At 35.4% G+C, this 15,421-nt stretch overlaps 1 protein-coding gene across 6 annotated transcripts; it reads right to left on the reverse strand.

The window, feature by feature from the left end:
- Nucleotides 1-282: 282 nt before the first annotated feature.
- Nucleotides 283-9,601, reverse strand: LOC112750483 (inorganic pyrophosphatase TTM2). Of its 6 annotated transcripts, none has more exons than XM_025799221.2 (13): nt 9,484-9,601; nt 8,656-8,757; nt 7,302-7,655; nt 6,368-6,482; nt 5,812-6,007; nt 5,618-5,731; nt 5,326-5,499; nt 2,982-3,176; nt 2,488-2,610; nt 2,302-2,423; nt 1,697-1,817; nt 1,327-1,599; nt 283-733 (listed from the first exon to the last, which is right to left on the reverse strand). In XM_025799221.2, the coding sequence occupies exons 3-13, from the start codon at nt 7,636-7,638 to the stop codon at nt 512-514; spliced, it is 1,992 nt and encodes a 663-aa protein (XP_025655006.1). In that variant the 5' UTR covers nt 7,639-7,655; nt 8,656-8,757; nt 9,484-9,601; the 3' UTR covers nt 283-511. The 6 variants fall into 6 exon arrangements, with proteins under 6 accessions (XP_025655006.1, XP_072072671.1, XP_072072672.1 ...); XM_072216570.1 differs by having other exon boundaries at nt 5,812-6,029; XM_072216571.1 differs by having other exon boundaries at nt 5,812-6,029; nt 6,368-7,052.
- Nucleotides 9,602-15,421: the final 5,820 nt, after the last annotated feature.

The raw sequence follows: 15,421 nt of genomic DNA on the forward strand, positions 1-15,421 counted from the left end.
TTTAATTTTAAATTTTTTATTATTTTTTATTTTTTATTTACATAAAACCAAGTCAACCAATTTAACGGGTGACCCAATAGCCTTGACAGACTCGTTTCCGACAACTATGCTGTCAACTGTCTTGTGTTCCCTGCATTTTCTCGATCTCAATTAATTGTCTCCAGTGACCAAATTGACTAGATTCAATTTGATCTTGCCTTATTATGTGAAGATTTAACAATATAAGCCATGGTTAAAAAAAGAGCATTCACGAGCTGAAAATAAAGATTCTGAAAGAGACCATTTCCTTGTAAATTAAATTTTTGAAATATGGAATGAAATTGTGTCAACAAAGTAAAGCCCACCATGTTACAAAATTTCAGGCGGGCATGATCCCCTCACCCACCCTCAAATGACCTTCAAATGCTGCCACCAGAATCTAAGACATTTTTAACTGTCAATGCTTCAACACCTTTCTAAGAAGGGTTGCATGAAAAATACTAATTTTGACTAGTGTATATATGTAGTGGAATCATTTCCTGGTCAATAACCCCTTCATCAAGAATATCCCCAAACAACCAACCGTCACTGCAGCCATAACACGAGTTCCAGTGGAATCTGAATCACCAGCGATGCTCTTCCTGCTGCTGGTTCTTGTTTGATGAGACTTTTCACCCAAGCTCCCCCGGAGAAGATTATTGAGGTTGTCCAATTGGTGCATGATCTGACGCTGACTGCGCGCTATACCTGATATCTGATGAGCATTCAATTCAAAAGTCAGTACCTCAATGATTTAGAATGTTTATAAGAATGAGCAGGGTTTCACCAATTGCACTAAAGCCAGAAGGCAACTGCTCAACGTCTTAGGGGTAAACAGAAGTCTAGTATTGGACAATATATAAGACTTTCAACGGTTGCCACTGTATTTAAACACTTGCTAATTGGTCATAAAATAGATGGAATAACATAATACCAAGAACAAAGATAATTCTTAGTTTTTACCAGCATCAGGTTAAATAACTGCCTTTGGGGATAGAATACAAACAACATAAGTTGAATCAAACAATGTCAAGTAACAAGAAAGTATTTATAAAAATGGTAGAAATGTACAAAAACCATAAATACATGCACATATAAGATAATTGTATTTCAACTTATTTCCATTTATGGAACCTACAACTTTTCACGTATCTGCACATTATTTAGCATGGAAAATCATACTACATAAGACGAATATATATTATCAAAACCGTTTAAAGTAGTCCTTTCAGAAAATTTCCGCTACAAGAAATCATGTGTAAAATATAGCATGAAATAGAGATTCGACATTGGACTAAGAAACAATACCTCATCTAGTAAAGGAGAATCTTTAGCTAATTGTGATGAAGATGAGGAATTAGTCAATTTAGATCCAGTTAGGGAACCATTTCCCAAACTAGTGATAAAGTATGAGGTGGGAGCAGAACCACTGCAGGCCTCAGCCTGAAGCGACATATTTTGTTGGCTTGGGGAACTTTTTTTTATGGTTAACTTGGTATTCAGCTCTTCAATACGACTTGTAAAGTCATCCATTCTATCGTTGAGGGCAGAAATTTGATTCGAAAGCTGGTTGATGGCTCCCTACAAAATATTAGGTGTATGATAGCCAAAAGCAAATAGTTACTTGGGTGAAGTCTGAGACACAAGTGATCTTTTAAATTCAAGTAACTGAGTTTACCTGAGTTGCAGTTGTTGAAGAATCGGAATTTCTTTCACCAAAACCTCGGTTTTTAGCAGCATATCCAGTAACTTTGGCTAAATTTTTGTCCCTTTGATTTGTATATGACTGTGACATTCCACTGTTGAAGAGAGACAGTATCATACCTCAGCCATTTCCAATGAAGAACATAACAATTTTCCTTGAGAAATTAAACCTAGCCCTACCTAGATTTAGGGGAACTCACATGCCTTCCCTCTACTTTGAAAATCTTTAAAATCCTACCTCACCTTTCAGATAGCACAAGATATGTTTAATACGTCTTCGTTAAATCATGTAACTATCCAAATCAACCACATTGGTAAAACAATTAGTCGCCAACCCCTCTCTCCACTCTCCACTCTCCCACACAGTTGATGAATAGTTTCACTGATTTACAATTTATCTAATGAATGATGTACGGCTATGATTTTTTACCAATTGAGTTTATAAAGGGTCAACAAATAGATTGGCTCCAAGAAGCAACAACCCCATTGGGCACTGATAAAAGTCAAATTCTTACTAGAACCATATAAGCAATATCTCCTAAAGTGGTTTCTCTTAATGTATTCTTGGAAAATATTTACCTTCTCATGTATTTATTTCTCAATGCAACCCTATCTGCAGAGGCTCTAGAAAGTGCTTCTTTGGGGCTTGAAACCAAATCCTCATCTAGGCTGAGCTTTGTCTTTAAATCATCTGGTAGGGCCTGTGGAACAGTTAGAGAATGCTGACATAGAATCGCATTATTTACAGATGGTCAGTTGTCATACCATAACTTCGTTTACAAGCTTTTCAAGTTGAATTTGCTCGATGTAGGTCCGAGGAATGTAGGAGCCTTCCAGACCCAGCTGTTGTCCTATGTATTGTATAACTAAGCGATCTCTTCCTTGCACCTATTTATTATTAAGTTCCAAACAAAAGTTTAATTATAAAAGAACACAATGTTGAAGAAGGGGTAGGATATCCAGGTATAGATGCATGAGTTATAGCTGTAACATCAAAAGGATAAATTACGTAACAACTAAATGGACATCAATCCCTATAAACGTTAGCTGGAGGAATACCATTAAATGTGATGCACTGAGCAGCAAAGGAAAGCCAAAAGAGAGTAATCTTATCCTATGAAAGCATTATTACATTAACAACCAAAAATCCAAGAGATATAACTAGGAAAAACAAAACATGTCTGACCTGAACATAATTGTCAATTTATTAGCATAGAGAAGAATGACAGTATTGTATTATAAACTTATAATAGCATTACCTGAACATAATGTCGATTTAGCTGCTCAAGCCAATCTAGTTTCACACAAACCCTATCATCAGAAAAGACATGGCTGTTTCTCTTAAGGATAGTGGCTATCGTGTATCCCAGAGCCATTAATCCACCAAGAAGTCGCACGCTGACCTCAAAAGTAATTCTTGGTGAAATTACAAATGGATTATCAGTCACCCACTCCTGAAGATCACAAGCCAACAATTAGAATGAATGAATCAAAAAATAGAAAATTAGAGAAATATAGCATTCACAATACTGAAGATATTAAAAATCGTATAACATGCCAAGACTAAGAAATATCAATAGCCACACTCCGAAAGAAAAACAGAAAGTTGCTATTCTCGCTAACCAAGAAACTATGACCATTTATATTCCAATTTACCAAAAAAGAAGGCCAATCTACCACTATTGTCCCCTAAAGTATTTATACCATAAACTTCTAGACTCATAAAACCAAATTTGAAGAAACAGAAGAATTAATAATGTTCAGTTTTCATATAGAAACAACAAAAGTGGCATTCATCAGTAAAACTAGCTGTAGAGTATTTAGGAGGCACAAAAATAAATTATGTCCATGAGTTATATTATTCACTGCAGAATTTCTTTCCTGTGCATGCTTTTCAATAGACATTTGGCCTTATTGCGGATGTATAATGGAAAGCATTTATTTGCATCCCCCACCCCCTCGGTTTGAGTATTTAACTTCTGCATTTTCAATACTGAGGAATATATCTAACCCTCCACTCCAGCACTTATTCTTCTTCAGATTTAGTTTTGTTTTTATCTATAAAAAAGTATACAGATCAACTTCTTATCCAAGTCAATACAACAACAAAGCCTTGTGAAGAGATGTTCCTGACAGAAGACCTTATTTCAGATTATAAAAATCTAATGTTATCTACTTTAGCACCTGTAACAATGCAGCAACGAAATCATCTATCTTCTTCAAAAAAAAAAAAGTGCTAATCTTACTTAGTCAAATATTAGAATACAATCATATACACCAATCAAAGAGTTAGTATAACAGATTAGTCTTAGAAACTCTAGGCAAAACAAATCCTTTAAAAGATTGAATTGAACCCACAAATACATTTATAATTTTATTTCAGTTGGATAGAAATATGTTTCAGTGTTGGAAATTTTTTTTCTTAAAAGAAGAAATTTCTTAGATGAAAGCAGGAGAAAGAAGTTCACAAGAATGGAGGATAAGAAACACTCAACAAAGCAAACCACTTGAGGAAAAATATAATCATGGAAAGAAACTCCTATATATATATATATATAGGAGTCATTGGAGAAGAACTCTTGCCTCTCAATTCTCAAACACCTTTGCATAGTCAAAATGTTTATGCCATGCAAATAACTTGATCCCATAACAAATAGAGAGGTGATGAAGTAGGTTGAAGATAGATAAATCTCAATTATACCACCCGAAGTCCCATAAACTGCATATTGCCACAATTTAACTGATGTAACTGTAGGAAATAATAAGTAACGTTAAACAATTATTACACTATAGACACGTCTTGACACCAATGAAGTGGATAATAAGTGTGTCAGTCTAACGTCCGTGGTCAAAACCGAGGGCACACAATTTTTTGATCATGTTGGATGTGTTTGATTCTGCACAGATAATATTAGGAATTGCCACACACACTCTCCAATCGTGAACAGAGTAGTCAAATTTCAATATTTTAGTGCATGCTTAAGCATTAAATGATTCATAAAAGCTAATATTGAGCCTATTTGCTATTTGGCTCATTTGGCTGTTGGTGTGAACAGCAGATTTTCCCTCCGAATACATATTTAAAGGAACACAAGCAAGGTAGCAATATTTCTATAACCACCAAGATTTAATTTTACCCATTTCCTGTGCTTTTCATAAAACAAAGGCATCCTAATTATTTGTGTCAAACAACAAGAAATGTTTCGCTATAAACAAGTACCATATACTCGACTTCTCATACTCGGTATGCACTAGTTCTCGGTTGACATAAATTAAATGTATAAATGTGTTCGTGGTTCAATCTAAACAGTAAACACAAATACACACACACACACACACTCATACATCCTCTAATTATTATCCTAATACTTGAAGAGTTAAATATTTGATTATATATGTTATTTTTTGAAAACATCAAAAAGGTGAAAAAAAAAATTCAAACCATTATTTAGAAATTAGGAGGATGAGTTAAGACTTCTATCATTTTTCTAATAATAGTAACAGCTATTTCCTCATATATATAATTAATATCCATATCAATGAGCAACCAGGTCACTTCAGAATATAAAATTTAAACAAGAATCTGAAACAGATGAAGCTTACCTCAAACATGAGACTGTATTTCCCCTCCTTATTTCGCATCCTTAAATATGATTGGCAAGTTTCTGGATCCTCACCAGGTGGTAAAAGATATATGTCATAAGTCTGCTCTGTGGTTTCATTAAAATCTTCAGATAGAACAGCCTTAATTTGATCCGGATCTACCTTCCTTGCTGACTAGAAGAAATGATACGATTTTTATTTTCATTAACGTGGAATCAGACATAAGCACCAAAATCAACAGGACTATCTTCTTTTTTTTTTTGTTGACATAAAAAGTTATGCTGAGATTAACCTTCAATATATAAGTAGGACTCTGGAACCCAGTAAATGGGTTGAATTTGTTGATGATTTTTATATGTGCTGTCTGGAGATCTGGCTCAATAAATGCCTTGTACATTGGATATACCTGCAGAATAATACACTTAAGCACTTCTGGAAACAATTATTTTCTGTTTCTGTATAAAAAGCAGTTGTAAAGCTAGGAACCGTCTCAGATATTTGATGAATGATTTCTTCAGGTTCTTGACCAGCCCGTTGTATGTCACGTATAACTCGCTTTACAAGGTCAAGGTGAACTCCACCTGTAACAGATACTCGAAGGTCTAGTAGAGGTCGCAGCTTCTCACTCAAGGCATAGATGCCCTCTATAATTACAATTCTGGAGTTTGGCGGTTCTACTGTCCTGTAAGAAGGGCTCATTTTAGCTTGAAATTCAAGGAATACAAGCCAAAATGGAGTGAGAGTATCCTAAATCAATTGGGAAAAATTTTAAATTAAATTAATTCTACACTTCATCTTTATATTCTAAGCACCTCACAGATCAGATAATAAATTAAAGGCTAATGTTCAACAACAGTAGTGGCTGCATCCCTAGACAATTAACTGCAGACTACAAATTAATGCCAACAATATACACAATTTAGCTTTATTTTATCTCTCTACCAAATAGTCTTCACCAATCACTCCCCTGAAATCAACACTTTCCCAACTTTGAAAAGATATGCAAACTATCCAGATACTCAAGATAGTTTAGAATTTTAACCTGTATCCTGTACGTGAGCTGGACTTGAAATCATATATGGGAACCTGAACTGGCTTTCCATCCTTTAGATCTTGTAGGTTTTGGAGCAATGTGTCGTAATCTGTTAACCGAGGATCTGCACATATGGATAGCAGAGTTGACAAGATTGGTTCCCTATCTTAAAAATTTTCATCTAAGTTTAAAAATCATAATAACCAAAGCATTTAAAAGATACAAAAAAATTTTATTTTGAAGATGAGGTAAATCATTGCATGACATAGGGAATACTGATTAGCTCACCTTCCCAAAGCAGAAAACGTAATACTTTTAAGGGAAGTGTACCTCACCAAGGCAGTAGGAAGGTCAAAAGAAATAACATATCTCCGTATTTGGATATGAGCTTTAGGGAAAAATAGCTGAATTACCTTTATGCCATCTTCGCAAGAATTCATTTTATTGCAATATCATTTGTTTTAATTTAACCTTATCTTATCAACCATTGAGTCTTCTGTCTTATTGGTTTCCGCCACCCTTAGGCCTTAGTACCTACTTATTTATTGCAGGGAATTCCTATACTCATACAGCCTTACTGTTCTACACATGGCTTAAACATCTCAAATCCAAGTTTTAATCTTTCAGCGCAGATGCTCGACTTTTCAGCAGAGTCAGTAATGTCAATATCCAATAAGGATACTCCCCCCTCCCCCTGCCAAAAGAAAAAGAAACCCCAAACCCCAACCAAAAAAGAGAAAAATCATTTTACAATATTCAGAGGCTGAAAAAGAAATTATTTAATAATAAGACTAAGACTATAATTGAGCACCCACACCATTCCAGGCTCCAACCCTTAGAGAATAATTACATTCATTCATGTTTTGTAGTCAGTATCCTGTTAATGCACCATAGAAAGAATGCTAAAAGCATCATATAAGAGAATGCCAAAATGATAGTTTACCATCAAAGTTTCCATCAACAATTCGACTAGAATCATTGTAATTGTCCATCGAAATGACTGTAATGCTGGGCATGAAGCCAAGTATCTTTTCAGTAAACACAGTCTTCCCAGCCCCTGAAGGACCTGCCACCCCCACCAATATTATTCCATCATTCTTTTGGGCTAACATTTGGCATGCACGAATTACTATGAAAAATCCCTTTTCAAATGATAATTGATCTTGGATTGATGCAACCTCATAGCGATCAGAATCTTTCCTTTTAACTAAGTGAACTTGATCTTTCAAAAGGCCAAGACGTTTATGATGGGAATCAGCACCAGAAGTGTCATTTGCCATTGAACAATTCTGGATTTCTTTTGTAGAGTCCCAAAAAATAAAAATAAAAAAATATTATTGTTAAATAACTAAATAAATACATAGTGTAACATCCATGTTATTGCCACAAACATATCTTTCTATAGCTCATATATCAAACCAAATATTTTCCAACATAAATCACGAAAGTATCCTTGTATTATTTGCATCCTTTCAATAAATATTATTTTTAAGCACAACAATCACCAAATTAACCCTACAGAGGTGGAAATTATACTAGTAATGACTGAAAATAAGAATTATTGTTTTCATTCATTTTCTACAAAGTAGTCACAAAGCAGGGCATTAACATTGGATAAGATTGCATATACCAAACCTGGAATCAAAAGTATTGAAAATTTATATTGATATATGATCTAAATACATAATCACTGGAGCCCTTGCTGGATTAAGTTTGCATTATTATAGCTTAACATGAAATCTAGCAGCTCTATCACAAGAATAAATAACCATAAAACATTGCATTTCTGATCCTATATACCCGAGAAAACAAAATTTCAAAAACAATCACAAGTTTTATATGTTGCCACGAGAAACATTAGACTTTGATTGACAAAGATACAAAAAATTTTCTCTCTAAACTGCTGACCAGAGAGCTTAGTAGTTCAGTATCATGTTACCATATGTCCAACACAAACACCATCTTCCATTACCAACCAAAACCAGAAAAAAATGAGAATTTCAGCACTTTGTTCCCAAAAATAAGCAATTAATTGAACCACAAACTCTAAACAAGATGGAAAGGATCACGCACATAACCACAATAATAATTCTTTAAAAAAGAAGACACAGACAGAAGTTGTGCCCAAGCAAAGAAAAACCCATAGAACGGGATTCAAGAGCTGTGGATCCAAAACAATACGAAAGAAGCCGAAAAATTCCAAAAAACTTCCACAAGGAAAACAAAAATACCAAGGAAGAGAATGCAAATCTAAATTGATCCAATATGCACACTTACGATGATCAGATAGCACTCACCAAAGGTCCTTCAATGGGGAGTAAAGAGTAATAGTGACTTCAGCAACAGAAATAACAATCACCGCTCAGAAATGAAGCCATGATTTTTTTCAAGGTCGGTTTCTGAAAATAAAAAATAAATTTAAAATATAAGAAAGTATATTATATATTCACTTTTGGCAGAAACCTTTTTCCGCGAAATTCAAGGAATGTGATTTTCCGGAGTAAAAAGTAAAAACACACAATCAAGAGTAATTATTTATTTATTTTTATTCCTTTTCTCCTTTCAAAATCTCTCTCTATTAATTCACTTACTCATATGTCTACACATCTAAACCCTAAAAACTAACCAAAGAGAAATGTGTTTCCACTTGCACAAAATCCAATTCCACACGTTTGTTTCCAAACCAAATTTTACAAAGACGACTCTGAACCAGGGCTGTGATATTTCTAACTGAACTTTAAAAGAGAAAAATCAGACACATTTTTTTTTTATCAAAGACAGGAGACTCGAACCCTCGACCTTTTAATTGAGTACGGAGAGACTATGCCATTTGAGCTATTACTCATTGGCAAATCAGATGCATTTCATTTGAATAAAAAGGAGGTATGGTTTAAAAGGTGAAATGAATGATTTGTGGTGCACAAAAACTTGTAAACGGAGAACTAAACGCGGCGATCCTCAACGAACAAAACCAATTCAAGATTCGAAAAAAATTAAAAAAGAAAAAGAAAAAATGAGGCGAATTTTAATGAGAGAAGCAAAAGGAGATAATCTGGAATTGGAAGCGGAAGCAGAGAAATAACAAAATCAGATTACGAGAAGCAGCAGAAGGTTACAGGGGGTACCTTTGGCAATACGGAGGAATAGTGGGTAGAGAAAGAGAGGCCTCTGCTGCTCAAGCTCAACGGTGCGTACTGAGAGGACACCAAGCGAGTAGCGGATATAATTTTTTTAATAAAAGTAGTTTTGTTTAATTTAATTAATTTAAAAATAAGTAAATTTTATTAATATTTAATGAATTTATTTTTTTAAAAATTTATTTATAAAAAATTGAGTTTATACCCATTTTGGACACTTTAGTCTCCAACTAAAATTAATTACTCGATTGGTCCCTAACAATTAACTTCGTTAGTCACTTAGGTCATTTACTTCGTCAACTCTTAGGTAGCATTTGGTGGAAAGACAGAGACGGAAAGACTGAGATTGAGAGACAGAGACTAAGAGACAGGGATTCAAATAAATTTCAGTATTTTTTGGTGCAAAATGAAAGACAGGAATTGAAACAAGAATGAAACTCTAATTTAATTTGTACAAAGGGTAAAATTGGAATTAATTAATTGAAATGAAAGTATTACAGGTATAAAATGTTATTAAAGTTTCAGTCTTCATCTCTAAAAATTCCAGTCCCCTATGTCCCTACTTTTTGGAGATACTGAAATTTTAGAGACAGAGACAGAAATTTTAGTACCAGTCTCTGAACTAACAAACACAATACTAAGTCTCAGTCTCTCAGTCTCTGTCTCAGTACCTCAAAACAAACGGTACCTTAGTCCCTGACAACTCTAATAGGGGACAAAATGGTCACTGATCTTCTCTGTTCGGAAACGACACTGTTCTCTTTCAATTTCCATCATATCTCGCATAACACTAACAATCTAACACTGTAACTTTAAGCTACACAATGCACACTCTACAACTTCAATGTTCACAAGAAAAAAAATCCTCAACATTTTCTCAACCAATTCATACTCAGGAAACTAATGACTATGTCTCTCAACTACTTGTCGTCTTCGATAGATCCCATGAATCTAGACAGCAACTCTGATTTGTTAAGACTCATTGCCGTTGTTGCCATCTCTCTCCTCCTCTGTCCAATCATCTCCATGACCACGTTGTCCACACTTTGATCGCTTCCTTCAACTTCTTCTCCGAACCAATGTTCAATAATCGCTTTAGTTTCCATATGAGCAGCAACGGCGACATTGCTCGTTGTACTGATAGCTTGGATGCGAGGTTGAAGCTGTCTGCCAACTTGGACTCTGAGAAAGAAGGAATGAAGCACTCGGTGTTTATTTCAAATGAAAATTTGCATATGATGTCGAAAGAGAATCTTCTCATGATGTCCTAATGTCCAACAATCTATATTGCTTGCCGGAGAGTGAAGAAAGGCGTGCCCTTGGACTAGTTGTGGAACTTGGTCTTAAGGATGTCGTAGACGTTGTCCGGGTTAGAGGTGATGTTATCAAGAACGTGGAAGTGGATGCTTCTAGTGGATGAAGTGCAAAGGAGGTGGATGTACCAATCACAAAGATTTAGGAAGTGTGTGGTTCATGACATGTTGAGGTACGTGCGACACGTGTAGCAATTACACCATGGCTTAATCTTGGAGTTAAAGAAGAGGAAGGAAAAGATAGAAAAGAAGACTGTGAAGGTGAAGAAGGAGAGTATGAATGTAAGGGTTATGCGAAATATGATAAAAAAAATTGGAGAAGAACAGTGTCGTTTTCGAATAAAAGGGTCAGAGAATATTTTGTCCCTTGTTAGAGTTGTCAGGGATCATTTTGTCTCCTGTTAGAGTTGTCAGGGATCATTTTGTCCCCTGTTAGCGTTGTCAGGAACCATTTTATCTTCCGTTAGAATTGACAGAGCCAAGGACTTAAGTGACTGACAGAATTAACTGTTAGGGACCAATCGAGTAATTAATTTTAGTTAAAGACTAAAGTGTCTAATCCGAAATTTTTTGAGAACCAAAATATTAATGAGTTATTATTTAATATTATAAAATTATAATGTAGAACAAAAAATACAATTACTTTTACTTTAAAAAAATAGTACTACATTAGAACTAAATATCAGGTCAAATTATCAATTAAAATTTAAATTCTTGCATTTTAAAATGAATCGAGTTATTTGGTTTTAAACGATAAAATTTAAAATTTTGACATTAAAAATAAATACTAAATAAAATTTGTTTTACATTGACAAAATATCATTTAACTATTACGGTATAAATATATAATATAATATATTAATACATTATTTAGGAGTGAAAACTAAGGTTAAATTTTAGACTGAACATTGAATTTTAAGAGTTAATTATATACCGTATTTACAAAGATTAATATGCTTAAAACGATATTGTTATTCGATTAACGGCCTCGAATAAAATTTCTCTTTCTCCTTAATCTAGCTCTGTTAGGGTTCTAAAAAGTATAGTGCCTTACTATCCGTTTTACTAGGCTTTTTTTAAGGGTAGCAACACTACTTGAACTCGTGGATACCCACCCCATCTCTACCCGTTCGAGATAGAATTATTGGACAGAATGAAGCGGGGTCGGGTTTAGGTTAAACCTGCCTCTACTTGCCTCGGTATATATATATAGTAAAATAATTAATAATATTGTATCGTATTTAAATGTTTACTTTAATTTATGTTATGTATGTAATTATGGTTATATAAATTTTAAAATTTTATTTTATTTTTTGCATTTTAATAAGAGCGGGGCGGGTTAGGGTTTAACTTTTTATTACTTGCGAGAAGAAGTGGGGCGGATTTGATGCGGGTTATTATAGGGCGGGGCGGGATCGAGTAGGGTAAACACCCGCCCCATTGCCACCCCTATTTCTCTCCGTTAATATCGAGTATCATCGCCCCTGTGCTGCACTAATCTCCCTTTCCATCCCACTCTCTCCACCTTTTTTCTTTGTCCTTCTTTACCTCCATTCTGTTTGAACCTGAGAATCATTGTTCCATTTCCCTCTTGCTTTAACCACATGGAACACATACCAACAGAATCACCCCCAGCAAATCCAAACAATGAAGACATCGAACATGACATCAAATAGTGCAACACCAGCCTGGTTGGAAAGCTCATAACCAACAAACCCATTAATACAATGTGGATACAATCTGCTATGGAAAATATATGGAGAAACCCCGATAGCCTGAGAGTGATAGAAATCAAGCCGAAAGTCTATCGGTTTTTCTTCAAGCATACAACTGATCTAGAAAGAGTCTTAAGAGGAAACTCCTGGACGTTCCAAACCGAGATGAAGACCCAACTCAAAGAGGACTAGACGAGGCTGAAATCAAGCTTCAGATCTGGGGCTACCAGAACATTGCAAGACTACTAAACTAAGAACAAAAATCGCGGCTGCAACAGGCACAGTTAAGGACTGTGAGATCTATGAAACTACAAGATATCATCTGAGATTCATGAAAGCAATGGTCAATATCAATATAAACAAGCCACTGCAAAAAGGGGTAAATGTAGGAAGCAAGGAAGATGGGCTCTTGTGGGCAGAGTTCAAATATGAAAAACTACCAAATTTTTACTATTATTGTGGATGCATTGGGCACAAAGAAGCAAACTGTGAAAGAGCCATGAAATATGAAGAGACAAGAGTATCAAAATCTAAACTAAAACCCTGGCTGAAAGTGGAAGAAAGAGAAAACAGAGTCATGGTGACAAAAGGAAAGGAAACTGAACTAAAGAAGAAGAGGAGTAACGACCATACCAACATCCAAAAGAGGTTCAACGATATGTTCCTAGAAATACTGGCTAATCTATCTGTGGAGGAGCCTAAGAGCTCTACCATAGGAAAAGACCAGAGCCAAACCCCTGCATTGGTACACAATTATACCTCCCCTGAGGAGGAATATTGTGAAACCAACAAAAAGGGGAAAGAGAGTAGAACCCAGCCCTGCACAGAAACAGTCTCGACAAGTAAAAAAAGAAAAGAGGAACTAAGAAAGCCAGGGGATACTCACAGAAAAATAAGGGGAGAGATCACAACATACCAGCACCTGAAGGAGAAAGAAGAGGAAAGCACAAAGAGTAGAGAAACAAGGAAACCAGCGGTTCTTATGGACACCACCAATATGCCCTCAATAACAAACAAACCTGAAACAACTACATGGAAGAGATTAGCAAGAAATGTTGCTGCAGCAAAGATCAAAGGAGAAGAGGAAAACTAAAAACAGCAGCAAACAAACAGAAAAACGATAGAAAAGACCCAAATAACAATAGAGGAGCTAGCAAGTAAGCTTCTAAAGAAAACACATCCCACAACCTCACCAATGGAGGAGGTTGCAAGGCATCCCTGCCGAACCAATGAAAATAATCAGTTGGAACTATCGTGGGCTTGGGAATCCATGGGCAGTTCGAGCTCTAAACAAGCTCATTAGAGAAAAAGGTCCCAACCTTGTTTTCCTCATGGAAACCGGGTGCAAAGAGAACAAGGTGATGAGGCTGAGATATAAGGGTTGTCTTAACAACATTGTGGGAGTGGATTGCAAAGGGGATGGAAAACACAGATCCGGGGGGTTGGCAGTGCTATGGGATAGCACAGTAGAGGTGTCTATCAATTCCTATTCAAAGAACCACATGACATGGAAGTCTTAATGATTGATTCAAGGCAGTAGTGGCGAGCCACTGGCTTTTACAGATGCCCGGAAGCGGACAATAAGCAGAAAATTCAGGACCTCCTTAACACTCTCAGCCATGCGTCAAACATGTCGTGGCTAGTTGGTCACAGATTTTGAATACCCACGAACTAACCGGTAAGTGCACCGAGTCATACCAAGTAATACTTCAGGTGAGTGAGGGTCGATCCCATGAGGATTGATGGACTGAGCAACTATGGTCGAATGACTCACTTAGTCAGGCAAGTAGAAAGTTGTGTTTTGAGGGTTGTAAAATGCATTAAATAGAAATTTAGAAAGTAAGAAAGAAAACAATAAAAGTGAGGTGAAATCTATAGGAAAAAACAGTTAAGGTTTCGGAGTTGTTTATTCATCCGGCTTACCAATTATTTTAATCATGCAAGATTCATTTTATGGCAAACTGTAATTGACTAAACCCTAATGTCTTAGTGATTTAGTCTCCTCTAACCCAAATCAACCGACAATGGCTTAGTCACTTAATGTAGATTAGAGGGTTAAGTTCAATTCTAGTTTATGGCCACAAAAACCTTAATTATCTAAAGCTAAGAGGATTATATGTCATATATCCCGATTAGTTCAAGTAATTAGCAATTTAGGAGGAATTTGCTTTCAAGGTGTTATTCAAGCAAGATAACTCTTTCAAGAATCACAAGAACACATATAGAATAAGGGTTATATTATCGTTCTACTCAGATTCATAAGATGAAAAACGAAAGAAATCCTTGAAACTGAATCAATACATTAATTAAAATAGAAAAGTAATAGTCTTAATCCGTAGAAATAAACAGAGCTCCTAACCTTAACCAAGGAGGTTTAGTGGCTCATGGCTTACAGAGAAACAAGGGTTCTGAAAAGTGTGAAAGTGTGGAAGTAAGAAGATTTCCCCCTAATAGTTGAATCTTTTCCCTTTTATATCTAACTTAATTTGATTTGAAACTAAAATAAAATAATAAATTCTAAACCTAAAAGATTTTGTTTATAAATAAAAATAACCAAAAAGAGATAAAATACAATAATTAAAAGCCGAATCTAGCTAAAGATTCTCCTTTGAGTGAGGTTGACCCGCACTTTTGGCGTTCAGCGCCCTTTGAGACAGTGATTGCAGAAGAAAAGTATAGACTATATCGTTGGAAAAATTTGAAAGTTGGCTTTCAAATGCCACTGAAACGACGTCAATTGGATCTCTGCAGCTCAATGTATGCTCGTTGGAGTGCAAGGAGGTCAGGGTTGACAATATCCACTTTCTTCCTTTTTTTGCACAAAACTCTGCCAAATTGATCCGAATTTTACTTAAAATAATTAAAACACAAAAATCACTTAAAGTAGCATCCAATCAT

This window comes from Arachis hypogaea, chromosome 15 (assembly GCF_003086295.3).
Source record: "Arachis hypogaea cultivar Tifrunner chromosome 15, arahy.Tifrunner.gnm2.J5K5, whole genome shotgun sequence".
NCBI classification, from domain to species: domain Eukaryota; kingdom Viridiplantae; phylum Streptophyta; class Magnoliopsida; order Fabales; family Fabaceae; genus Arachis; species Arachis hypogaea.

What these genes read in the sequence shown, in the direction of transcription:
- LOC112750483 (XM_025799221.2), bottom strand. Translation starts at nt 7,638, where the DNA reads ATGGCAAATGACACTTCTGGTGCTGATTCCCATCATAAACGTCTTGGC. An exon ending in GTCCTACTTATATATTGAAG is followed by an intron (nt 5,500 to 5,617) that starts GTTAATCTCAGC and finishes CATTTCTTCTAG; the next exon opens with TCAGCAAGGAAGGTAGATCC. An exon ending in AGAAATAAATACATGAGAAG is followed by an intron (nt 1,818 to 2,301) that starts GTAAATATTTTC and finishes TCTCTTCAACAG; the next exon opens with TGGAATGTCACAGTCATATA.